General features: G+C 41.2%; 1 protein-coding gene across 15 annotated transcripts; it reads right to left on the bottom strand.

Annotated features, from left to right (window-relative positions):
• Positions 1-407: 407 nt before the first annotated feature.
• ZNF84 (zinc finger protein 84) lies at positions 408-25,980 on the bottom strand. 15 transcript variants are annotated; one of them, XR_014251905.1, is made up of 7 exons: positions 25,130-25,740; positions 24,226-24,338; positions 22,171-22,357; positions 9,029-9,155; positions 8,103-8,198; positions 4,179-6,243; positions 408-3,221 (listed from the first exon to the last, which is right to left on the bottom strand). XR_014251905.1 is itself a non-coding variant. In XM_082417696.1 (6 exons), exons 3-6 carry the CDS (start codon positions 22,183-22,185, stop codon positions 4,259-4,261), a joined length of 2,223 nt encoding a protein of 740 aa, XP_082273822.1. In that variant the 5' UTR covers positions 22,186-22,357; positions 24,226-24,338; positions 25,869-25,980; the 3' UTR covers positions 408-4,258. The 15 variants fall into 15 exon arrangements, 13 of the variants coding, with proteins under 13 accessions (XP_082273822.1, XP_082273815.1, XP_082273817.1 ...); XR_014251906.1 differs by having other exon boundaries at positions 408-3,205; XM_082417696.1 differs by lacking the exon at positions 25,130-25,740 and adding an exon at positions 25,869-25,980 and having other exon boundaries at positions 408-6,243.
• Positions 25,981-26,123: the final 143 nt, after the last annotated feature.

The raw sequence follows: 26,123 nt of genomic DNA, 5'->3' as shown, positions 1-26,123 counted from the left end.
CAGAGACAGGGACTCCCCCCCTCGCCAGTGTGTCCAGAGTTGGCCTCAGAGGGAAAAGAGCCGCTTCACCTGAGGTCACTCCCTTCCCAGGGCAGCCTGCCTCTGCTGACTGACCACTCAGGGCTGTAAAGGCCTGAGCATCCTGGCCAAATATGAGACGCTCTTACGAGTGATGCTTGCTTCAGTGCCCCCACTGGCCTGGCCAAGGTCTCCACAACCTACAGTGCAGTGTCACCTCTTCCTCTGACCAAGCCTTTCCTTTTTATTCTCCCATCACTTCATGTTGATCCTCAATAAACATCTTGCACCCCAAACTTCATCTCAGTATCTGCTTGCAGAAGCCCCAACTTACGACACGGCCTGACCTCGCTGTTAGTTGGGTTGTAACAAACACAACTTGAACCAGCTGAAGTAAACATGGGGATTTATTAGAAGGATATTTGGGATATCTCACAGAACAATCCAACAACCAAGGCAGGAAAAAGGGCAGAGATGAACCCGGACATCAAGACAAGAACCAGATCCTGGGGCGCAGCCAGGGTGCTCATGACTTTGCTTCCATGGTGGCTTCACTCTTCTCTCTCATTGCAGACTACATTTCCCCATGTGGTAGAAAACACAGCCACTGACACCACCCACAGTTATGTACTAAAGCTTCAGTTGCTATAATTATACAAGCAAGATAGTCCCAGCTTTCCAGAAGCTTTCTAATGGGAAAGATAAAACATGCAATGATAATATCACCAGTGACAAATACATGTACAGGTTCACATATGCTGAATAGGTGTTAACAAGTAACAAGGGCATTTCGGTGGCAGCAGATTTGCAAAAAGCATACGATGAGATTGTAGAAATCTCAAGGAACTGCGAGTAGTTCAAGAAAGCCAAAAAACTACTGTGTAAGAGGAAAGATAAAGTAGTCAGAAATTATGGGTAAAAGTCCTCACGTACCATGAAGATATTACACCTTAAGTCCACAATTAGCCACACGATACTTCAGCACAGGAGTATATAATCAGAATTGCATCTTAAAATAACTACTATGTGTAAGTGCGAAAAATGGACTAAAAAAGGATGAAAGTAAAGGGGCAAAAAATAAGCATACGGCTGCAAGGGTCATGGTTGAGTTAGTTTATCAGCATGTAGGCCAGGACTAGGTGCTCAACATCTGAAAGCTTGTTGGTACCATGTTTGTAGACTAACAAACTCATTGAAATTGACAACCTGGGCACGTACTGCTGGAATAAATGACCAAATGACTGAGGTCTCAAGTGTAGAATCCAAATGTCTATGAATGTATATTCTGCTATGTAATACAGGTATTGGTAGATAAATCTGGTATTCTTTAGGTTCATTTTATTTCGAGGTTCTACAAGTGATGTTCTTGAAACCAAAATGTCAGGAACACATGGACCCATACAGATAACTGTCAGAAGATATCAAAGCCCACAAAGAAAGGCTGAACACAAGGCAGTCCTGAGACAGGTCTCAAAATTCACAGACGGGACCTCCAGAAGATCTACTACTTAGTAAAAGGGATACAACAGAAACCGTGCTCTGCAGGATCATCCCCAGGCCAGTGGAGGGAACTGGGTGGTGAAAGAGGAAAGGAAAGGAGATGCTCCCCCTCACGTATTCAACCTCACTGTAATTTACTGTGCTTCATGAAACCGCAAGTAAATCCAGTCTAACTTTAAAAGTGGCTTTCTTCTTGATGTGGCGTTTGTGGTAGGAATCAATGAGGGGAAATGTGGAGACACATTTTTTTGTGGTTTACCAAGGTAATTTTAAAGCGCGACACTAAGAATCTCCAATTTCAGAATCAGAGCCCTCTTGTGACCCTTCAGAAGAGAGAGCTCCCAGTGAATTCTACACAACACACCTGGGTCTCCACCTCAGGTATTTTGATAAACAAAACCTCTGCTGCCAGCATCAGCCCTCCTGATGACTAACACCAGACCCTTAGAAAACGCATTTGCTCTTCGGATTCAATCAAGAGGCTAGTGCTGAAGTTCCATCAACTCGTAAAGGAAGTTCTAAGCTTAAGTGCTTAATAGTTAATAGAATAATCTAGAATAGGAGTGAGCAAAATTAGAAAGTTTTTAGACAACAGACTCCTGAGCTCAATCAAAGACCTAACGAATCAACCTCTAGGCTGAGGAAAGAGACCCAGGATAGATGGAAAGGAAAAAATGGGAAAAAACCACAAAGTAAAACACCACACTGTAACTACTTGTTCCTTTACAAAGTTCTGTTTCCCTCACCTGGTAAAATGACCTCCAGGTATTAGGGAGAAAAGTAGGAAGTCCATAAATTTGAGTATGAATAAAAATTTGGGAAATGGGACTTTTAAAAATTACCATGTGGAAAAAAAGGATTATCTGGCTGTTGAAATTCTGGAACAATGGTTCATAAAATTACTATCATTAAAAGTCCCAATTTTCCAACCATCATGTAAAATTGGTAATCAGAGGGAAAAATACTGCTAGAATCAAAGGTACCATACACCACACTCATAAAACAACTTGTGCATGAGAGAAGGCCTGATTTTTCCAAGTTTGGAAACAAGGCCAATCCTGGACTTTTCTGAATTTCACCATCACACAAAAAATACAGTTAACTTTGTCAAGCAACATTATAGAGAGATTACTACAAAATTCTAAATAAGCTCAGGAATAGTTCATGCATTTTCAAAAGGAACCACACTTATGCAATGGTAACTTTCCCGTGTGCATGATGTAACAGGTGAAAGGCCGGTGAAACACAAATATTTCAAATGATGAAATAATAAAAAACCTGTTTCCTAATACTTGTCCACTAATCACAGAAATCTGCAGGAAGGCAAAATACGCTTCCTTGAATACATCAAAAATATATTTCTCACCACAAAATTCTCAAATAACTGGTTTCTGCATCTAATTTTTTTACAAGATATTTAACAGAACACCAAAAACATAATAGCAGCACACAGTATCCATGCTATTTCATCACAGTAAGTTAAAATACAAGTTGTACTTGGGTGACATGGCACTTATGACACAGGGGGGCACCGCACTCCATGAGGAGAGGGTCCTGCCGTTTAGGGTGAGCGCAGAGCTGCAGTCCACACACCTCCTCTCCTCTGCTCACGAGTCACTTGTGCTGTTCTGCGGTTCTGCCCTTGAATACTTGTTAACCAGGTTTTATATAAACTGCTTCTCAGACTCTGGGGATGCAAAAGACTTTATATAATGTTGGCTTTTGTTACTAAAGAGAAAGGTCAGTAACAACAATAGACCCTTTTATAAACCAACAAATCATAAGGAAAAGGAAATGTGGTGCTATTACCCATGCTACTTACTGAGCAACAAGACATGTATGAGTTACCATTTTTATAGTTAACATTAAAATAGAAAAACCAGTGGCATGTGGTGTGTCTTGACAGACATCAGAGGCACTACAAGGCATGTGCATCTCATGCTCCCAATTACATTACCATACGCAATTCCTAAATACAAAACACGTTATGTGACACAAGAAAATAAGCCATAATTACATACCACTGAGAAATTTCTTATTTAGATATTCCAGTGACACAATTTAGTCACGTATTTTTTAAAACTTCATACTTCTGCCTAAATATCATTTAGAATTGGGTATTTTTGGTACCCATGTCTATAAAGAATGCATGGCTTTCCATTATAGCATTATTTCTAGGGGCACATATTCCTAATGTTTTTAAGTTGTTAGGTTTACCCACAGAATACAATATGGTGGGGTTACTTGCTGAAGATTGTCCCTTATTTAGTATTTTCATCGATTTTCATTCCTGAGGGCATCTTTTTGTGTACAATAAGCTTCATTTCTTGATGAAAACATTACCTCACTTGCTGGGTTCATGAAGTTTTCCTTAACTCACTGGACTAGGATTCATTCCCAGTGGGAATGTTTCTGACAGCTAATGAGATCTGATCTCTGGAAGGCTTCCTGATATTCACAGCATTCTTCTTTGCTGTTAGTTCTCTGCTGTGTAAGGTTTGAGTATGGTCTGAAAGGTTTTTGAAATCCACTGCATTTCATAGGGTCATTCTCCTCCTTGCATTTTAACATGTAATAATAAACACGTTAACCTGCTGAACCGCACTTAGAGTTCTTACCCTAAACAGGGACTCAGACATGTAAAGTGATGCGACTATTACCTGGAAGATTTACCATAACTGCATCCTCTGAAATACAATGTGGTTAAGATCTCTGTCAAAGACTAGTGTTAATGCCATTCCTAGGACTTCTTTACTGTATGAGTTCTCCGATGATTAATGAGCTGTGACTTTTGGGAGAAGGCTTTCCCACATTCACTGCATTGATAAGGTTTCTCTCCGGTATGAATTCTCTGATGATTAACAAGCTGTGACTTCTGAGAGAAGGCCTTCCTACATTCACTGCAACCATAGGGTTTCTCTCCTGTGTGGGTTCTCTGATGTGGTATGAGGTGTGACTTCCGAGAGAAGGCTTTGCCACAGTCGCTGCACTCAAAGGGCTTCTCTCCTGTATGTGTCCTCTGATGATTGATGAGACTTGACTTCTCCCTGAAGGCTTTCCTACATTCACTGCACTCATAAGGTTTTTCTCCTGTATGAGTTCTCTGATGTCTAATTAGTTCTGATTTCTCAAAGAAAGCTTTCTGACAAAGACTGCATCCATAAGGTTTCTCTCCCGTGTGAATTCTCTGGTGAGTGTTGAGCTGTGACTTCTGAGAGAAGGCTTTTTCACAATCCCTGCATTCATAAGGTTTTTCTCCTGTGTGCGTTCTCTGATGGGTTGCCAGACTTGACTTCTCGCCAAAGGCTCTCCCACACTCACTGCATTCATAGGGTTTCTCTCCTGTGTGAGTCCTCTGATGTGAAATGAGATGTGACTTCTGACAAAAGGCTTTCCCACACTCACTGCAAACATAGGGCTTCTCTCCTGTATGAATTCTCTGATGATTAGTGAGGCTTAATTTTTCACTGAAAGCCTTCCCACATTCACTGCATTCATAGGGTTTTTCACCTGTGTGAGTTCTCTGATGTCTGACAAGCTGGGATTTCCTACTGAAGGCCTTCCCACATTTAGTGCATACAAAGGGTTTCTCTCCGGTGTGTGTCATCTGATGTGATAAGAGGTGTGACTTCTGGGAGAAGGCTTTCCCACACTGGACACACCCATGAGGCTTCTCTCCTGTATGGGTTCTCTGATGGTTAATGAGACTGGACCTCTCTCTGAAGGCTTTCTGACACTCACTGCATTCATAGGGTTTCTCTCCAGTATGAATTGTCTGATGTCTAATGAGCTCTGATTTCTCAAAGAAGGCTTTTCTACAATCGCTACATCCATAGGGTTTTGTTCCTGTGTGGGTCCTGTGATGTGTGACGAGCTGTGATTTCCTGCTGAAGGCTTTCCCACATTCTCTGCATTCAAAAGGTTTCTCTCCTGTGTGAGTCCTCTGATGATTGATGAGATTTGACTTTTCACTAAAGGCTCTCCCACATTCAGTGCATCCATAGGGCTTCTCTCCTGTGTGTGTCCTCCAGTGTGATATGAGGTGTGACTTCCGGGAGAAAGCTTTCCCACACTCACCACATTCATACGGTTTCTCTCCTGTATGTGTCCTCTGATGGGATGTCAGCTGTGACTTCTGGGAGAAGGCTTTCCCACACTGGCTACAGCTGTAAGGTTTCTCTCCTGTGTGCGTTCTGTGATGTGTAATAAACTGTGACTTCTGGGGAAAGGTTCTGCCACATTTACCACAGCCATAGGCTACTTCTCTTACGTGTCTGCTCTGATGTTTAATGAGACTTGATTTCTTACTGAAGCGTTTCCTACATTCACTGCATTCATAGAGCTTCTCCCCTAAACGGGTTCTGTGATATATGATAATCTGTGACTTCTTACAGCTAGCTTTATCATACTTATCACATTCATAGTATTTTAACCAAGTATCAGTTTCCTCAGTCTTGGTATGGAGAAACAATTTATCAAATACGTTTAAGTCAGCTGGTTCTGTTTTTCCATAATCTGCTTTTGGAATAAGTAAATCTATATGATGTTTTAAAATTAATCCACCTATGTCATCTTCACTGTTTGATTTCCTTAAAGGAACAAAGTTCATGCTCAGATTGAAATTTTTTCCAAGTGCATCACATTCTTGATCTTGTTTCATATTTTTAAGCTTCTCTTGGTTATCCTTGTGCCAAGTGATGTGACCATTTACTTGCAAGACTTGTTCTAGGAAAAAAAAAACCCTGTGAACCCTTCTATAGTTGTGCTTACTGAATGAAACCTAGAAATGCTATCTGAGGGAATGAATGCCTTTTAAAGCTTAGTTTCCCAGTCTGAATACAATGTCTATCCTCTAGGCATTGAAAAAAAATTTAAACACTGTAAACAAGAACAGAAAGCCGACAGTAGATTAAGTTTGAATGGAGTTGACCACCAATTTGGGGGAAAGGGAGAAACAGCTGAACAGGCCACATGGGCTCACTCCATGGGTCCTCAGCCTCACCTGCTCCCTCAGCTACACTCAGAGGACACTGCAGCTCGGGCTGAATGTGGGGCCCACCCCAGGTGCCCACATCTCTCCACCAAGACCTTTCGTGGGCTGCAAGTGCATGTCTGGGCCGGGTGCAGGGATGCTAAACACTCTGGAGCCCTAATGTTCCCTGCAGCAGTGCTCAGTCACTGAGAGACAGGAGGGTTAGGGTGATACCAGCTTCCTGGTCCCTCAGAGGGCTCCCAGCAGCACACCCTTTGTGCATTCTTCCCCCACCCCATCTCACTTCCCCTTCTCCCACTAACACTGTGGGGTCACAGCCCCACTAAGTTCTTGCACTCAGATAAGTATCTCAGGGTCTGCTTTTGAGGGACCTTGAAGTAAGTCAATATCACAGCAGGGAAAGTGGAGGGAGGTCCAGCTGATCAGAGCACTGCTGGATGCTTGGTGGTGTCGCATAAGACAACTTACAAAAGGAAATGAGAACCTGGATCTATCTAGCAATTTGGGAAGTTCAAGATTAGGCCCAGTTTTAAGTGGGAATTGAGAAGTCTTTAAAAAGATGTTTTCCAAAGGGCAAAAAACTTAAATAATAAGAAAACATGTTAGGAAGAGATAATTCCAGGTACTCCATGGTGTCTAAGCCACAGAAAAAGCACACCAGAACCTAATTTAAAAAGGGAAGATGGGACTTCCCTGGTGGCATAGTGGTTAAGAATCTGCCTGCCAGTGCAGGGGACACGGGTTTGAGCCCTGGTCTGGGACGATCCCCCATGCCGTGGGATAAACTAAGCAACTAAGCCTGTGCGCCACAACTCCTGAGCCTGCGAGCCACAACTCTTGAGCCCACATGCCACAACTACTGAAGCCTGCACACCTAGAGCCCGTGCTCCGCAACAAGAGAAGCCACCGCAATGAGAAGCCTGCACACCGCAATGAGAAGCCTGCGCACCGCAATGAGAAGCCTGCGCACCGCAACGAAGAGTAGTCCTCGCTCTCCGCAACTAGAGAAACCCCGTGTGCAGCAATGAAGACCCAACGCAGACAAACATAAACAAATAAATAAATTTGTTAAAAAATTTTTTAAAATAAAAAAAAAATGATTGTGCTACATTCCTTTAAAAAAAAAAAAAGGAAGAAATGGACCAATGGTTTGGGGGGAATGAAAATCCACTTTCTGACATAATGAGACTGAACAGAGAGCACTTCATGCCAGAGATGCCCAAAGTGAGGGAAAATAAAGCCCTGATGGACAAGCACAGGTGTCTCTGACCACAGAAGGAGGGAGGACAGAAGAAGATTAAGCACATCAGGGGACAGAATACCTAACGAGAAGTCGAAGTCTCAGATGTGACAGACAGGGAATAACATCGTGGCCCAGACCAGCTGGAAATATTTCACTTCAAGCTATGAGCAAAGAAGCCACATGTAAACGTGCTTTACCTGAGTAGCTCACATCAACTGTTCTGAATCGCCATCAAAGGTTGGAGATTTTGAGAAGAGCTCTCTAAGGCACATTTCAAAGATGCCAACCCCTACCCAGCTGAGACGGAACTTCCACCTTCTCCCCTCGGTCTGGTCCTCACACACTCACCTGGAGAGTCTGAACCTGGAATTTCTCCATCTCCTGTCCACGGCTCTTCTCCGTGCTCCAACTTGAGGATGACACCAGGTTTCATAACTTCATACCCTGTTCAGGGGAAATCACAAAGGCCTTGGCCCCCACTGCTTGGCCTCTGGGGCCTCTGAAGAATGAGCAAGGTTTGGCATTAGTTGACCCAGTGAAGCCACCCATCTGAATACCAAGAGAGTTAAGTAATTCTCAGAGGAATGGTAATGGTCTCCCCAGTGGCTAATAAGGTCTAAGAATCTTTGACTTCTATAATTCAAGTCCAAAACCATAAACCGTTCAGAGACTCTGTAGACGGTCTGCCTGGGTTCAAATTCGGGCTCTTTCATTTACTAGTTGTCAGTCCTTGGGAAAGTTACTTAACCTCCTTTACCTCAATTTCCTCATTAGAAAAAAAAAAAAAAAAAAAAAGGAAAGTAACACACCTGCCACACAGGATTGCTCTTATGATTAAGTGAGTCAATATATGCACGATATGTGAAATACGGTAAATTACATGCCTCAGGAGCTACCACTACCACTGTTACTATTAGCTTCAGAGGCCGCACAATGAAATTAAGACTTCATTATTGGAAGGTGAGATCCAAATACTTTCCCTGAAGTCACAGTCCAAGAACTTTGATCTCCTAAATTTAGGTCCAAAATCATTAAAAATTTTGGAAGTCCCAGAGCTCTCAGCAACTAAAAAAGAACAAGCAGGTACTAGACACAATATGAGGTCCTCTGGGCAAGTTTCCTTTTTTTTTTTTTTTTTTTTTCTTTTTTTGGCCACACTCACAGCTTGCGGGATCTTAGTTCCCCAAACAGGGATCGAACTTTTGCCCCCTGCAGTCGAAGCGCAGAGTCCTAACTGCTGGACCGCCAGGGAATTCCTAGGCAGCTTCTCTTACCTAGTGACACGAGGCTGCTATAGTTCTCCAACATGACATCCTTGTATAAGTCCTTCTGATAGGGGTCCAGTAGCTGCCATTCCTTCTGGGTGAAGTCCACAGATAAATCTTCAAATGAGAACGACCCCTGTAAGAGCACAATCCCAGTGAATCAGAAGCAGGTATCACTAGGTGATGTGGGAAAGAAGTACCAGAGCTTGAGTACATCATTCTCACCAAGGCAAGTTACAGAATGTCTACTGGGTCCCTACTTTTGCACTCTTATTTTGTGGGATAAAATGCCATTATGCATTCTTTCCTCCTTCCACTTACATGAGAACTGAAATACACGACTTTAAATCTTCCAAACCACCAACAAAATATTTACTGAACCTCAAATTTGGCACTAGAAGAGATGGCAGTGAAAGAAAGATAATAAAATAGTATCCTAAAAAACTGCCCAGTTTGTAGACAGCTGCAAACATGTACACCTATAAATAAAAGAAACTGCTTTAAGAGATGAGACAGAAAGACAGGGAGGGCATGACATGGGTCAGGAGCAGGGAGCATGGCACTCCACCTGTGGTCACATCAGCCTCTATTGAAGAGGTGAAGCTTGAAACGAGTTTTAGGAAATTAGTAGTGCTTTCTACAGAAAAGGGGGTGCAAAAGCATTCTGAGAGACAGCAGCTCCAATACGGGGCCCCACACTGCCAGGGCTCAGGTGGTACAACAGTTCAGTCAGACAAGGTCACAGGGCGTGGGGTAGTGACTGGACTGCAGGCCACAGTGGGGGCAGGGCAGACGTGGTGACCCCACCACTTTCTTGCTGCTAACAGTTAGCCACTAGAGCTTTTACGGGATGGAAGTGATATAACCAAATATAAGTTTTAGAAAGGTATCTGGATTTTTAGATCAAGATGGATTTCTGTCCCAAAGTCTCCTAAGATGACAAGAAAGCACAAACACACTTTTTAAAAAATCCAGAATACCATCAGAAAATAAGAAACCTGACCCTAAACAGCACACCACACACTTTGAGAGTAGCAAGGGAATCTGAAAGACGGTCCATAGAAAGTATCCATTTTGAGCAACCAAGAGAGAAAAACTTGAGAATGAACAAAGCTCAGGTCACTGCAAGACACAGCAAATGCATGTCATGGGAGTCCCAGAAAGAGAAAAGAAAGAGCATGGTGAAAAAAAAAGTTTGAAGAAATGATGGCTAAATGCTCCCCCAAATTTGGCAAAAGATATAAGCCTGCAGATTCAACAAGCTCAGTGAACACCCCAACTGGATCAACACAAAGAAATCCATGACCAATCACATCACAACCAAACTTCTACAAAATGAAGACAAAATCACATCACTTATAGGGAACAGTGATTCAAATGACTGCAAATGTCTTATTAAATAGCAAAGAGGCCAGAAGGAAGTGCTGAAAGGAAAGATCTGCTAAGCCAGAATTCCGTAGCCAGCTTAAATATTCATCAGGAATAGTATGAGAGAGACTCCCCTGGTGGTGCAGGGGTTAAGAATCCACCTGCCAATGCAGGGGATGTGGGTTCAATCCCTGGTCCAGGAAAATCCCACATGCCACGTAGCAACTAAGCCCATGCGCCACAACTACTGAGCCTGTGCTCTAGAGCCTGCAAGCCACAACTACTGAGCCCGTGTGCCAAAACTACTGAGCCCGTGTGCCACAATTACTGAAGCCCGCGCACCTAGAGCCCGTGCTCCGCAACAAGAGAAGTCACCGCAAGGAGAAGCCTGCGCTCCGCAATGAAGAGCTGCCCCCGCTTACCACTAGAGAAAGCCTGCATGCAGCAACGAAGACCCAACGCAGCCAAAAATAACTAAAATAAAATAATTTATTAAAAAAAAAAGGAATAGTGTGAGATAAAATATTTTCTTATGAAGAAAAACTAAGAGAATTCAAGGGTAGCAGACCTGCTCTAGAAGATTTACTAGTGGAAAATCTTCAGATGGACATGATACCAGAAGGCAACTTAAAAAAATCGAGAATGAAGAAAGAACAGAAATGGCAAATATATGGGCAAATAAAATACATTATTCTCCTCTTCAGTTCTTTAAATATGTTTCATGGTTGACAGCAAAAATCATAATGTTTTCTGATGGAGTTTTCAGCATATGCAGGTGTAATTGTGTAAGACAGTTACGATATAAAGGAAAGAGGGTGAGGGGCCTAGACAGTGGTGAGGTTTCTACATTCCTATTGAAGTGGCAAAATAAAATTTAAAACTTTGCACTTCAACCAACATAACTGAAAAATGAAACGACAAGCCACAGACTGAAAAAAATTATTTGTAAATCCTATTTCTGATAAAGAATTGACCCAAAAGCTTCTTTTAAAAACTCAATAATAAAAAATAAGTAACCCAATTAAAAAATAGGCAGAATATTTGAATACATTTTAATACAGAAGATACAGAAATGGCTAATATGCACATGAAATGATGACCAACATCATTACTTATTAAGGAAATGCACATTAAAACCACAATGAGACACCACTTCATGTTCACTAGAATGACTATAATCAAAAAGACAAAATAACAAGTGTTCAAGAAGTTGTGGAGAAACTGGAACTTCATACTGGAAGAAATATAAAACGTTCAGACACTGGAACTGTGGCAACTTCTTTAAAAGTTAAATATAATTTTACCATACAACCCAGCAATTACACTCTTAGGTATGTACCCAAGAGAAATAAATACATGCTCATACAAAAACCTGTACATGGTCCCAGAAGAGAAGAGAGAGGACCTGAGAAAATATATGAAAAGATAACAGCTGAAAACATCCCTAACCTGGGAAAAGAAACAGTCACCTAAGCCAAGAAGTGCAGAGAGTCCCATACAGGATGAACCCAAAAAGGGACATACCAAGACACACTGTAATCAAACTGACAAAAAATAAAGATGAAGAGAGAATATTAAAAGCATTAAGGGAAAAGCAACAAATAACATACAAGGGAACTCCCGTAAGACCATGAGCTGATTTTTCAGCAGGCCAGATTTTTCAGCAGGCCATATACGGCATGATATATTTAAAGTGATAAAAGGGAAAAACCTACAACCAAGAATACTCTACCCAGCAACACTCTTGTTCAGATTTGATGGAGAAATCAAAAGCTTCACAAACAAAAGCTAAAAGAATTCAGCACCACCAAACCAGCTTTACAACAAATGTAAAAGGAACATCTCTAGGTGAAAAAGAAAAGGCTACAACTGGAAGCAAGAAAATTATGAAATGAAAAAGCTCACCAGTAAAGGCAAACACACAGTAAAGGTAGGAAATCATCTACACACAAAGCTAGTAGGAAGGTTAAAAGACAAAAGTAGTAAAATCATTTATATCCACAATAAGCAGTTAAGGGATACATAAAACAATTAGATGTAAAATATGATATCAACAACAGTAATCGTGAGGGGAGGCGAATGCAGGGTTTTTAAAATGCATTTGAAATTAAAAGATCAGCAACTTAAAACAATCACATATATATACAGTCTGATATACAAAAACCTCATGGTAACTGCAAACCAAAAAATCTATAATAGATATACACACACAAAAAAAAAAGGAATCCAAGCATAACACTAAAGATAGTCGTCAAATCACAGGAGACGAGAACAAAAGAAGGGGAAAAAAAGACCTACAAAAACAAATCCAAAACAATTAACAAAATGGCAATAAGAACAAACATATTGATAACTACCTTAAGTGTAAATGGACTAAATGCTCCAATCAAAAGGCAAAGAGTGGCTGAATGGATAAAAATACAAGACCCATATACATGCTGTCTACAAGAGACCCACCTCAGATCTAGGGACACACACAGACTGAAAGTGAGGGGATGAAAAAAGGTATTCCACACAAATGGAAATCAAAAGAAAGCCAGAGTAGTAATACTTATATCAGACAAAATAGACTTTAAAATAAAGACTGTTACAAGAGACAAAAAAGGACACTACATAATGATCAAGGGACCAATCCAAAAAGAAGATATAACAATTGTAAATACATATGCACCTAACATAGAAGCACCTCAATATATAATGCAAATATTAACAGACATAAAAGGAGAAATCGACAGTAACACAACAATAGTAGGGGACTTTAACAGCCCACTTACATTGATGGACAGATCATCTAGACTAAAAAAATCAATAAAGAAACACTGGCCCTAAAGAACACATTAGACCAAATGGACTTAATTGATATATACAGAGCATTCCATTCGAAAGCAGCGGAATATACAGTCTTTTCAAGAGCACGTGGAACATTCTTCAGATTACATGCTAGACCACAAAACAAGCCTGGGTAAATTTAAGAAAACTGAAATCATATCAAGCATCTTTTCCGACCACAATGTTGTTGAGACTAGAAATCAACTACAAGAAAAAAACGGCAAAAAACCACAAGCACATAGAGGCTAAACAACACGCCACTAAACAACCAATGGATCACTGAACAATTCAAAGAGGAAATTAAAAAATACATAGAGACAAATAAAAATAAAAACACGATGACCCAAAACCTATGGGATGCAGCAAAAGCAGTTCTAAGAGGGAAATTTATAGTGATAACAAGCTTACTTCAGGAAACAAGAAAAATCTCAAATAAACAACCCAATCTTACACCTGAAGTAACTAGAGAAAGAAAAACAAAACCCAAAGTTAGTAGAAGGGAAGAAATCATACAGATCAGAGCAGAAATAAAATAAAGACTAAAAAAAAACAGAAAAGATCAACGAAACTAAAAATTGGTTCTTTGAAAAGATAAAATTACTCATCAGGAAAAAAAGGGAGAGGGTCCAAATCAATAAAATCAGAAATGAAAAAGAAGTTACAACCAACACCATAGAAATACAAAGGATCATAAGAGACTATTACATGCAATTATATGCCAATAAACTGGACAACATAGAAGAAATGGACAAATTCTTAGAAAGGTACAATCTCCCAAGACTGAACCAGGAAGAAATAGAAAATATGAACAGACCAACTACCAGTAATGAAATTGAATCAGTAATCTAAAAACTCCCAATAAATAAAAGTCCAGGACCAGATGGCTTCACAGGTGAATTCTATCAAACATTTAGAGAAGAGTTAATACCCATCCTTCTGAAACTATTCCAAAAAACTTCAGAGGAAGGAACACTTCCAAACTCATTCTATGAGGCCACGATCACCCTGATACCCAAACCAGACAAAGATGTCTCCAGAAAAAGAGAATTACAGGCCGATATCACTGATGAACATAGACACAAAAATCCTCAACAAAATACTAGCAAACCAAATCCAACGAAACAGTAAAAGGATCATACAACATGATCAAGGGGGATTTATCCCAGGGATACAAGAATTTTTCAATATCCGCAAATCAATGTGATACACCACGTTAACAAATGGAAGAATAAAAACAACATGATCATCTCAACAGATGCAGAAAAAACTTGTGATAATATTCAACATTCACTTTGATAAAAACTCTCCTGAAAGTGGGCATAGGGGGAACATACCTCAACATAATAAAGGCCATATATGACAAAATCACAGCTGACATCACACTCCATGATGAAAAGATCAAAGTATCCCCTCTAAGATCAGGAATAAGACAAGGATGCCCACTCTCACCACTTTTATTCAACATAGTTTTGGAAGTCTTAGCCACGGCAATCAGAGAAGAAAAAGAAATAAAAGGAATCCAAACTGGAAAAGAAGTAAAACTGTCACTGTTTGTAGAAGACGTGATACTATACATAGAAAGTCCTAAAGATGCCACCAGAAAACTACTAGAATTCATCAATGAATGCAGTAAAGTTGCAGGATACAAAATTAGTACACAGAAACCTCTTGCATTTCTATATGCTAACAACAAAACATCAGAAAGAGAAATTAAGGAAACAATCCCATTTACCATCGCATCACAAAGAATAAAATACCTAGAAATAAACCTACTTAAGGAGGCCAAAGACCTGTAATCTGAAAACTATAAGATGCTGATGAAAGAAATTGAAGGTGACATTAACAGATGGAAATATACACTGTGTTCTTGCACTGGAGAAGTCAATATTGTTAAAATCACCATACTACCCAAGACAATCTACAGATTCAATGCAACCCGTATCAAATTAACAGTGGCATTTTTCACAGAACTAGAACAAACAGTATTAAAATTTGTATGGAAACACAAAAGACCCCAAATAGCCAGTAAAGAATCTTTAATGGAGCTGGACAAATCAAGCTCCCTGACTTCAGACTATACTACAAAGCCACAGTAATCAAAAAAGTATGGTACTGGCACAAAAACAGACATATAGATCAATGGAACAAGATAAAAAGCCCAGAAATATACCCACACACTTACGGTCAATTAATCTACAACAAAGGAGGCAAGAATATACAATGGAGAAAAGACAGTCTCTTCAATAAGTGGTGCTAAGAAAACTGGACAATTACATGTAAAGGAATGAAATTAGGTTCTCTAACCATATACAAAAATAAACTCAAAATGTATTAAAGACCTAAATGTGACACCAGATACTATAACATTGCTAGAGGAAAACACAGGCAGAACACTCTTTGACATAAATTGCAGCAATATTTTTTCGGATCTGTCTCCTAAAGTAATGGAAATAAAAGCAAAAATAAACAAATTGGGCCTAATTAAACGTAAAAGCTTTTGCACAGCAAAGGAAACCAGAAACAAAATTAAAAACAACCCACTGGGACTTCCCTGGTGGCGCAGTGGTTAAGAATCCTCCTGCCAATGCAAGGGACACGGGTTCGAGCCCTGGTCTGGGAAGATCCCACATGCCAAGGAGTAACTAAGCCCGTGTGCTACAACTACTGAGCCTGCTCTCTAGAGCCCGCGAACCACAACTACTGAGCCTGTGTGCCACAACTACTGAAGCCTGTGCACCTAGAGCCCGTGCTCCGCAACAAGAGAAGCCACCACAATGAGAAGCCCATGCACTGCAATGAAGAGTAGCCCCCGCTCGCTGCAACTAGAGAAAGCCTGCGCGCAGCAACAAAGACCCAATGCAGCCAAAAATTAATTAATTAATTAATTAATTATTTTTTAAAAAGACAACCTACAGAATGAGAAAAAATATTTGCAAACAATGTGACTGACAAGGTTTAGCTGAGTGAAGTCAGTCAGACAGAGAAGGACAAATATATGATATCACTTATATGTGGAATCTAAAAAAAGTAATACAAATGAACTTATTTACAAAACAGAAATAGACTCACCAACATAGAAAACAAACTTATGGTTACCAAAGGGGAAAGGAGGGGAGGAATAAGTTCAGAGTTTGGGATTAACAGATACACACTACTATATATAAAATCGGTAACTAACAAGGACCTACTGTATAGCACAGGGAACTATATTCAATATCCTGTAATAACCTATAATGAAAAAGAATCTGAAAAAGAATATATATACACAAATACGTATACCTGAATTACTTTGCTGTAACCTGAAAGACATTGTAAATCAACTATGCTTCAATTAAAAAAAAAACAGGGGGCTTCCCTGGTGGCGCAGTGGTTGAGAATCTGCCTGCTAATGCAGGGGACACGGGATCGACCCCTGGTCTAGGAAGATCCCACATGCCGCGAAGCGGCTGGGCCCCTGAGCCACAACTACTGAGCCTGCGCGTCTGGAGCCTGTGCTCCGCAACAGGAGAGGCCACGATAGTGAGAGGCCCGCGCACCGCAATGAAGAGTGGCCCCCGCTTGCCACAACTAGAGAAAGCCCTCGCACAGAAACGAAGACCCAACACAGCCAAAAATAAATAAATTAATTTAAAATATATGTATATATTAAAAAAACAAAAACAAAAACAAACTTGTACGTGATCATTCATGTTAGTATTACTTATAACCAACAAAACGTGTAAATATTCCAAATGTCCATCAAGTGGTGAATGGATAAATAAAAAGTGGTATATCCTTACAATGGAATACTATTCAACAATAAAAAGAATGAATTCCTGACATATGCTAAAGCATAGATGGACCTCAAAAATACTATACTTATTGAAAGAGGCTAGACACAGAACGATTACACATTTATATAAATCCATTATATGATATGCCCAAAAGGAAAACCTATATAGAGAGTAAGCAAATTAGTGGCTGCCTCAGGCTGGGGATGGGAAGAGGAACTGACTGCAAATGTCACAAAGATTCTCTTGGGGTGATGGAACCCTTCTAAAACTGGATTGCGATGATGGTTATACAACATAAAGTTACTAAAAAAAAAAAAAAAAATCACTGAATTGTACACTTAAGATAGGTGGATCCTACTGACATCATAGTCCAATAAAGCCGTTAAAAAGATAATATAATATTAATAAATTTATGCCAACATATTTGACAACTTAGATGAAACAGATATATTTCTTGAAAAATAATCTACTCAAAAGTGACACAAGAAAAAAGGTCTGAATTAGTCTATAACTGTTAAAGGAATTAACCCTCACATTTTCAAACCTTCCTTCAAAGAAAACTCAAGGTCTAGATGGCTTCAAAGGTGAATTCTTTCCAAAATTTAAGGAATAAATAAAATGATCTCACATAAATTCTTTTAGAGAACAGAGAAAGAGTGCAAACTTCTCAACTCATTTTATGAGGCCAGCAGACCTCTAATCCCAAATCAGAGAGGAACACAACAAGAAAAGAACATTACAAGCAAATAACTCATAGAATCAAAATTCCTAACAAAATATTAACAAACTGAATATAGCCATGCATAAAAAGTATAACATGACCAAATGAGGGTTGCTTCAGCTGTGCAAGATACCGATTCAGAAATCCCTGTCATATTAACAGAATAAAGGAGAAAAGCCATCATCACCTCAAAATGCAGAAAAGACATACGGTGAAAATCTGTTCATTGTAAAATACTATCAACAAACTAGGAATAGAAGGAAATTTAATCTGATAATCATAATCTACAAAATATGTACAGTAGCATCATACTTTATGGTAAAACACTGAGTACTTGCTGAGGACTAGAACAGCACTGTCCAGCAGAATTTCTTGTGACGACTAAAATGCTCTATAGCTGCACCATCCAATACAGTAGCCACTAGGCACCAGTGTCTACTGAATACTTCAAAGGTGACTAGGCATTGACTTTTCTATTTTATTTAATTTTAATTAATTTAAATTTAAAGAGCATGTGTAGCTAATGGCTACCTGTTGTATAATAAAGACTGTCTGGTCTTTGTCCCAGGTTCCTGCGACAGAGCTTCCTTTGTAATTCGTGGTGGGCCCCTCCTGAGTTTATGGAACAGGTAACTCATGGTGGGCTCCTGGAATCTCCAGGTGGGCACTGCCCATGCTGGAAGTTCCAACCATTTGATTGGAGGGTTGGGGCTTTGAGGCAGACGCTATCAGCCCAACCTCCAGGCTGGAGGCTGAGTTCAGTCACATGGCTGTGATTTTATCAATCATACCTACACAATGAATACCCAGTAAAAACTCCGGATACTGCTGCCTCATGTTAGCTTCTTGGGTGGTAAACAGACATGGGCCAAGAGGGCGATGTGCCCTGATTCCATGGGGAGAGGTCGCAGAAGCTCCATGTTTGGGACCCTGCCAGACCTAACCCTGTGTGTCTCTTCATTTGGCTGGTCCCAATTTGTGTCCTTTATAATAAAACTGCAGTTTTAAGTATAGCACTTTCCTAAGTTCTGTGAACTATTCCAGTGAACCTGAGGGGATCATAGGAACCCCCCAAATTTGCAGCCTATTGGTCAGAAGTGCAGGTGACCCGGGGACCCCGAAACTTACAGCTGGCAACTGAAGTGAAAGCACTCTTGTTGGGAATGGTGCCCTCACACTGCAGAGTCTGCACTAACTCCAGGTGACTGGTGTCAGAAGTGAGCAGCTGTGATGTGCTATGGAGTGGACAGTGCAGGCTTAGGGTGAGGCAAGGGTGTTCCCAATGCCACCTCTAGTCTACAAGGTACTGCAGGTACAGTACTGGCCAGGAGGTCAGTACAATATAATGCAAGGAAAAAGTATAAATATTGAAAGGAAGATCTAAAACTGTCACAGATGGCATGATTGCATAAAGAAAATCCATAAGGCCTTACAACAATTAGAATTAGTTAATTGTGGATATTCTTCTTTCATAAACAGCAAAACTAATCAATTGGTCTCACAAAGATGAGCTACAATGTAGAATCTTCAACTATATCAATGAACTTCTCACACTGTCACATTTATTGTTTTACCTTCCTCCTTAAATGGATCATTTACCCACTAATGATTTTATATATCTTGCATTGGTCATGTGGAAAACGTTGGTTCCCTGAGTTTAAATCTTCTCACAAAAAAATGGCTTTACCAGTTAATTCGGTAAACATTTAATGCAGAAATAATTCCAATTTCACTAAACTCTTATAGAATATGGAAGCAACTTTTGATAAACTTTTTGATACTAACATGACCTTAATAACAAAATCCAATAAGGGTATTGCAAGAAGGGAAAAGCAAAGGCCTACTTACACATGAACACTGATATGAAAATCCTAAACAATGTTACCAAACTACTATATTGAGCAAAACATAAAGAAGAAAATATATCAAGACCAAGCTGGAGTTTATCCCAAAAATTCAAGGTTGATTTAACATTTTTTAAAAAAATCACTGATATTTACTACCTTAACAGATTAAGAAAAACATAGTATCACCTCGATAGATGCAGATAAAGCATATCTGTAAATGGAAGAATGTATATAACAAGAACTACAGATAACAGAAAAATCTAACAGAGTTTTTAAAAAGCACGTTTACATTTTTCAAAAAGAAGGACTAGATTTCATAAGAATATAAAAGTATGAAAAAGAACAAACAGATGAAACAAAGAACAAAATGAACACACCAAAAATTGAAAAATAATCAACAATTATTTGTTATAGAAAGTCTCATCAAACTAGGAAGTCAGTGGAATTTTTGTACTAAAAAAAAAGTATTGCTGATATTTTTATAAACATGGAAAATATAACCAAATCTAAAGAAAAATTATTAGAATTAGTAAATCGGCTTACAAAGTTCCTGAATACCAAGTCAATATGCCAAAATCTAGTATATTTCCATGTTTTGGCAACAAACAGTTTTAAAACTAATGACTAAATTTTAAGATACTAATTGCAATTCTGGGGCAGAAAATGTACAAACAGACCCTTGATATATCTTGTCATGCTAGAAAGCTGCATTCTAGTTAATAAAGAAATGTTACAAGGAGGGTGTTACCATTTTGCAGCCCCTAATGAAATAATCCATCTGGGCAACGATCATTTAAAGCCATCAGCAAGGGACTTCCCTGGTGGTCCAGTGGTAAAGAACTGCCTTCCAATGCAGTGGACACGGGTTCGATCCCTGGTCGGGTAACTAAGATCCCACGTGCCATGGAGCAACTAAGCCCGCACGCCACAACTACTGAGCTCACGCGCCTCAGTGAGAGAGCCCTCATGCTGCAAACTACAGAGCCCACGCACCCTGGAGCCTGCCCGGCACAACCAGACAGAAACCCGATCAGACCGAGCGCCCTAACAAAAAGATCCCACCCACATGCCTCAACGAAGAGCCCGTGTGCCGCAACTAAGACCCAACACAACCAAAAAAAATAAGGAGAATAAAGCCGTCAGCAAGACAAAGAGAGACAAGTGGGCTTTATGCACCTCCTGAAAGAAGTACCACCACGACCTCGGAAGCACTCTTGCCAAAAAGTCACACTTAAATCTGATCAAGCCTCAAAGTGGAACTTCCTGTGGCGATGGAAATGTTCTTTACCTGTGCCACCCAATTCGTGGCTGTCCAATCTGTGGCTACTGAGCACTTGAAACGTGGCAACAGCGACAAAGGGATTTAATTGAATTAACTTAAGTTCAAACAGTCACATGTGGCTGGTGGCTTCGGGACTGGACAACTCTGAATCTACCAATTCACAGGAAACACAGATGGCAGAACACACCAACAACACTGGGGGGTGCAATCAGTCAAACGAGGACATTACCTACCACACCACTTAGTCAAAGCCTTCAGACCGTGGGAAACTACAGATAAATGGCCTGGCTTCCTCAACAGATAGTTTGGACAGAAAAAAATAGGCAGAGCCAAGATTCAGAGACAGATCAATCAACTGTACTGTATGAACTTTACTTAGATTCTGATTCAAACAGAAGACAATTTATGAGACAACTGGAAATTGATAATGGCTGGATTTGGTGATATTAAGAAGCTACCTTAATTGGAGAGAAGGCTGCAATTGCTAAGTGACAGAAGCAAAACACAAACGAGTATACACAACAGCAGACAAAACCAAATGGCAGTGTTTAAGGATAAACACCTAGGAGTAAAATTATACAGAAAAGCAAGGAAATGGTTACAAAAGATGGAGTCCTGGCTCCGTCTGTCAGGAGAGAGAAGTTGTGATTGGGAGGGGGCACAGGAAGGGCCTCATTTGGGCTGGGAATGCTCTATTTCTTGAAATGAAATGGTGGCTTCATGGGTATTCATTTGATAATACATTAAGCTGTACTTTTACATTTTATGAACTTTCCTCCATGTGAATTCTGCTTCACAACTAAAGAGGTAAATAAATAATTTAAATAATTACGGGGACTAAATTCTGCTTTGGCATTTTCCCCGTGGGTCACACTCTGTGGAAAACTATGAAAAATGGCTATAATACCATGTATTTATTACAATCTTTCTCCTAAGGCCATTACCCACTATATCATTTATTCAAAGGCTTCACCAAGGAATGACCAAGAAACATTTACTTTCTATGAAGAATCAGTTTGCTTTTTCCTTTGGATAATGCAATTCATATAAACATACTCATTACACCTGTCAAAAAATTTGAGAACCAAGTTTACAGCTCAAATTCAGTAATTATGTAGGACAGTAAGGCTTATAAAAATTGAAACTTTAAGAATTTCTCAAGGCCCTATAGTTAACGTACCGCTGCTTCAATTTTGTCCCAACTTGGATCTTCCATTCTGAGGGTATTTTCCCCTCATTTCTTAACCATTTATTCTTTCCTTTTTCACTAGCGGTCTTACACACCTCTTCTAATTCCCTGGAAAAATAATGAGGAATAAACATGAACTCACCTGTAACATGGTCATTTTTGCTGCAAGATGAGTAGCAAGTCTGAGATTTGTTCTGTCCTGCAGCCTCTGCTTCTGCCCCGAAGCTCTGGTGTGAGGTCTTTCACACTAGGAATGAATTTCTGCTTCTGGGAACGCCTTTCTTATCTCACACGAGCAGGCTTATTTGTGTGGAACCAGGATCTGTGGACTTGGGGACAAACGAACTTCAACTGGTATATTCACGCTGCACCGAAAATCCTTTGCTCTCTTGATAGGAACTAGGAATTCATGATCATCTAAGGCCAGAGTGTGTTTCCTATATAACTGAAACAGGACTACCAGGGAAAGAAACAGAATGTAACGTAAAAGAACAGCAAAAGTCTCTGCACACAAATAAAGAAGTACCAGCAGTAAGTAATTCTGAGATCCAGTAAGTGTCCACTGAGGACACTGAGGAACAGGTGCTGTGAAGGACAAGACAGCTCTGTTAGGCAGATGGAATTTTGGAAAGCTTATGTGATTTGTACTATAACAGATCTGAGTTTCAATCAACCTTTTCCCTTTGCTGGCTTTGTGACTTTGGGGAAAAACAAATAGGAAACTAAGGTTCATCTTTCTGAGCCTTAGTTTCCTATTAAAATTTTCTATAACCTTCCTAATTTATGTCTGCCAATCCTATCATTTTCTGAAGGAAGTGTGTTAAACTCTCCCAGTATGATTACAGATTGGTCAGTTTTTCCTTGCAATTCTGTTGACTGTATGCTTAAAGCTATGTTGTTTGATGCACAGAGGTTATATATTTCTGGAGGATTATTCTTTAATCATTATGCCACTGGAATTCTGAGGAATAAATAAGATATTAAAAGCAAAGTGACTAGTTCCTTGTAATAATAATAGCTAACATCTGAGTGCTTTCTCTATATAAGACAAAATACTAAGCACTTTACAATTTAACCCTCACAGACAACCCAAAAGGCATTTAACAAAATCTCCATTTTATACAAAGAAAACTGAGACTTAGAATGTGCCCATAATTGCACAATTACTAAATATCAGAAATGGAATGTTATTTCTCTTTCTTGCTACCTCTTGTTCAAGGTATTCACTACCAAAATCATAATGTTACTTGTGTGTATTCATGTACACATATGTACACACACACACACACACACCCCAGACAAGGAAAATATACCTACAATGAATACGTCATTTCCTTTGCATTATGCTTTCACGTCATCTCATTTCATGTAATAAAAACTCCGGTATTCTGACAAATAAAACTACGTTTACATTCAAACCATTTCCTTAAGCAGACAGCCAAATTCACAGTGTGATTTTTTTTTTTTTAATTTTATAGCTACTTTATTTATTTATTTATTTATTTTTGGCTGTGTTGGATCTTTGGTTCGTGCGAGGGCTTTCTCTAGTTGCGGCAAGTGGGGGCCACTCTTCATCGCGGTGCGGGGACCGCTCTTCATCGCGGTGCGCGGGCCTTTCACTATCGCGGCCCCTCCCGTTGCGGGGCACAGGCTCCAGACACGCAGGCTCAGTAGTTGTGGCTCACGGGCCCAGCTGCTCCGTGGCATGTGGGATCTTCCCAGACCAGGGCTCGAACCCGTGTCCCCTGCATTAGCAGGCAGATTCTCAACCACTGCGCCACCAGGGAAGCCCCACAGTGTGATTTTTAAATTTCCTTTGTAGTTTTGTCAAAAACTATTTGGCAAAGTTTAGCTGGATTTCAGCAAAAACTTATCAAGAATAGAGACACTTATGTCAAAATGAGGCAGATTTTGCGGAGAACACACAGAGTTGAGAATGTGAGGTGGACAGAGTGTGACACGCCATCAGTGTGGTAGTTTTAAAATATTTCTGATATATTAGTTGCTCAGCACACTACAGATTGGACCTTATTTTCCTTTAATTTAAACAAATGTTTTTGCAAGTTGGCCCTGGAGGGAGAAGTTCTCCCTGAGTGCTCTTACACTTGACTCTTATGTGTCCCTTCAGCAAATGGAAGCTTATGCCCGCTCTTCGTTGTACAATTTGGCCCCTTTTAACTTCACGGTGTGACTTTACCTCAGAAGTTTCCCGCCGAGCACTGCAGCTCTCCCTGCCACGCACTCACATTTACCCGCAGGAGGAAGGGGCACCTTCATCATCATCCTGTAGCTCCCACTCAGCATCAAATTCTGTGGAATTGCAAGGGAAAGGGAAAGAATAATGAAAAAAATAACTTTTACTTACACCTACTATGTGCCAGATGTTCTACACACCATACTGTCTTTTTTGATGCATTCAGTTCTCATCACAGAAGAAGCAATAAGGCACAGAAGTTCAATAACATGCCGAAAACAGATGACATACACAGGAAGTGGCAGATCTGGGCCACTGGTCCCATGCAGCCCACCCCAGAGCCTGTGACCACAGGCCCTCAACAACTATGTTGGGAGGGGTGGGCAAAGGCCTTGGGAGTCCCTGTTTAGAGTCCCAGTACACGCATGACACAGTCTCCTGTCCAGAAATGATGGAACCAGGGCAGACTAAGGAGAATAACAAGAGAAAGATAAGTTCTCAGGGGCAAGTTTAAAAAAACTTCCCCGGTAAGTTTAAACTCCCCACTTGGGACAAAATATTTCAACTTAACATATCTGTGATATACTCTAAGGGCTTTAAGCAGGATTTGCAGCATATTCCCAATTTTGTTTTTTTTTTAAAGGGAACACGTAAGGTGTATTCAAAACATACACACGTTTCTTGACTAAAATAAATGCACAAAATGTTAACAGTGACTGTTTCCTGTTGATGGGATCATGAATGATTTTCATTTGAATCTGTTTATCAAGATACTCTAAATTAACTACAGTGAACATATTTTAAAGTCCTTAACCCAAGAAAACAGGCAAGCAGAGCAGTTTCAGTCCAGCGCCACGTGGTTGAAACAAAGTAAACAGTAAATAATAAATAACATAAACTAATGTACGTTTTGATGACAGCAAAAAGCCTCCGGGCTAGGGCAGAAAAGGTCACTTCTTTCCATTCCCTCATTTTCAGATGAAAAGCCTGAGACCCAGAAATCGTGAATGGGCTGTTGTTCCAAGGGGCAGACGTGGGTCCAGGTCAGAGACAAGGCCTTGAGGCAACGCGGTGCCCACCCCGCCAGCTACTGTCAAAGTTGTTTGGGGGTTCTCGTAAGTGGAGGACCCTCGGAAAAACCCTCCTGATAAAGGCAGAGGCGAGCTGGGTGGAGCCAGGGTGGAGGGGCGACACAAGCCCAGCAATCGGGTCACGCCGCGGACACTCGCCGGACGCTCCCCGACTCGCCGTGGGTCCCGGCGCTCCGACCGCGCCTGCCCAGGGCTCGCGGCCGGGGTCGCGCAGGGACGCGCGTGGGGAGGCACCGCCTTTCCAAGCCGGCCTGGCAGGAGACGCCCCGGCGCGACGAGCACCGGCCGCGGCGGACGAAGGGCCTCCCCCCGACCCCCGGGGGCCACCGGTGCCCACCGCACCCCAGCCGCGGAGACCCCGGCCCAAGCGCTGACGCCCACTGGCGGCCCTGGCACGACCCCCAGCCCCTCCCCCGCGGGTCCCCTCAGCCCCCGCCGCCCGCCCCACAGGAATCCAGCCCCGGAACCTGCAAAAAAGGCCTCGGAACCACGGACGCGCGGGACCGGGACCCACGTGACCGCCCCGCCCCCGGCCTTTGCGCGACCCGGGCGGACCCGCGGGATCCCGACGGCCCGGAGCTTGGCTGGGGAACCGCGCGCGCGCACGAGCACGCGGACACGCGCCCACTGGCCTCTCGCGTGGCGGCGAAAGACAAAGAGAACGGCCAAACCTGCTGCGCGCGCTGCGCGTGCGCGACGGGAAGGAGCTGCCGAACTACACTTCCCAGGAGGCTCCGCGGCACGCAGTGTGCGGCGTCGTAGGAACGCTGGTCGCCTAGAGACCCGGGCGGCCGCTGCCAGAGCGAGCTG

The sequence above is a fragment of the Balaenoptera physalus genome, assembly GCF_965194825.1.
Source record: "Balaenoptera physalus genome assembly, chromosome: 12".
Classification (NCBI taxonomy): domain Eukaryota; kingdom Metazoa; phylum Chordata; class Mammalia; order Artiodactyla; family Balaenopteridae; genus Balaenoptera; species Balaenoptera physalus.
Note: the sequence above shows the minus strand (reverse complement) of the source record. Positions and strands in the feature narration are given on the sequence as shown.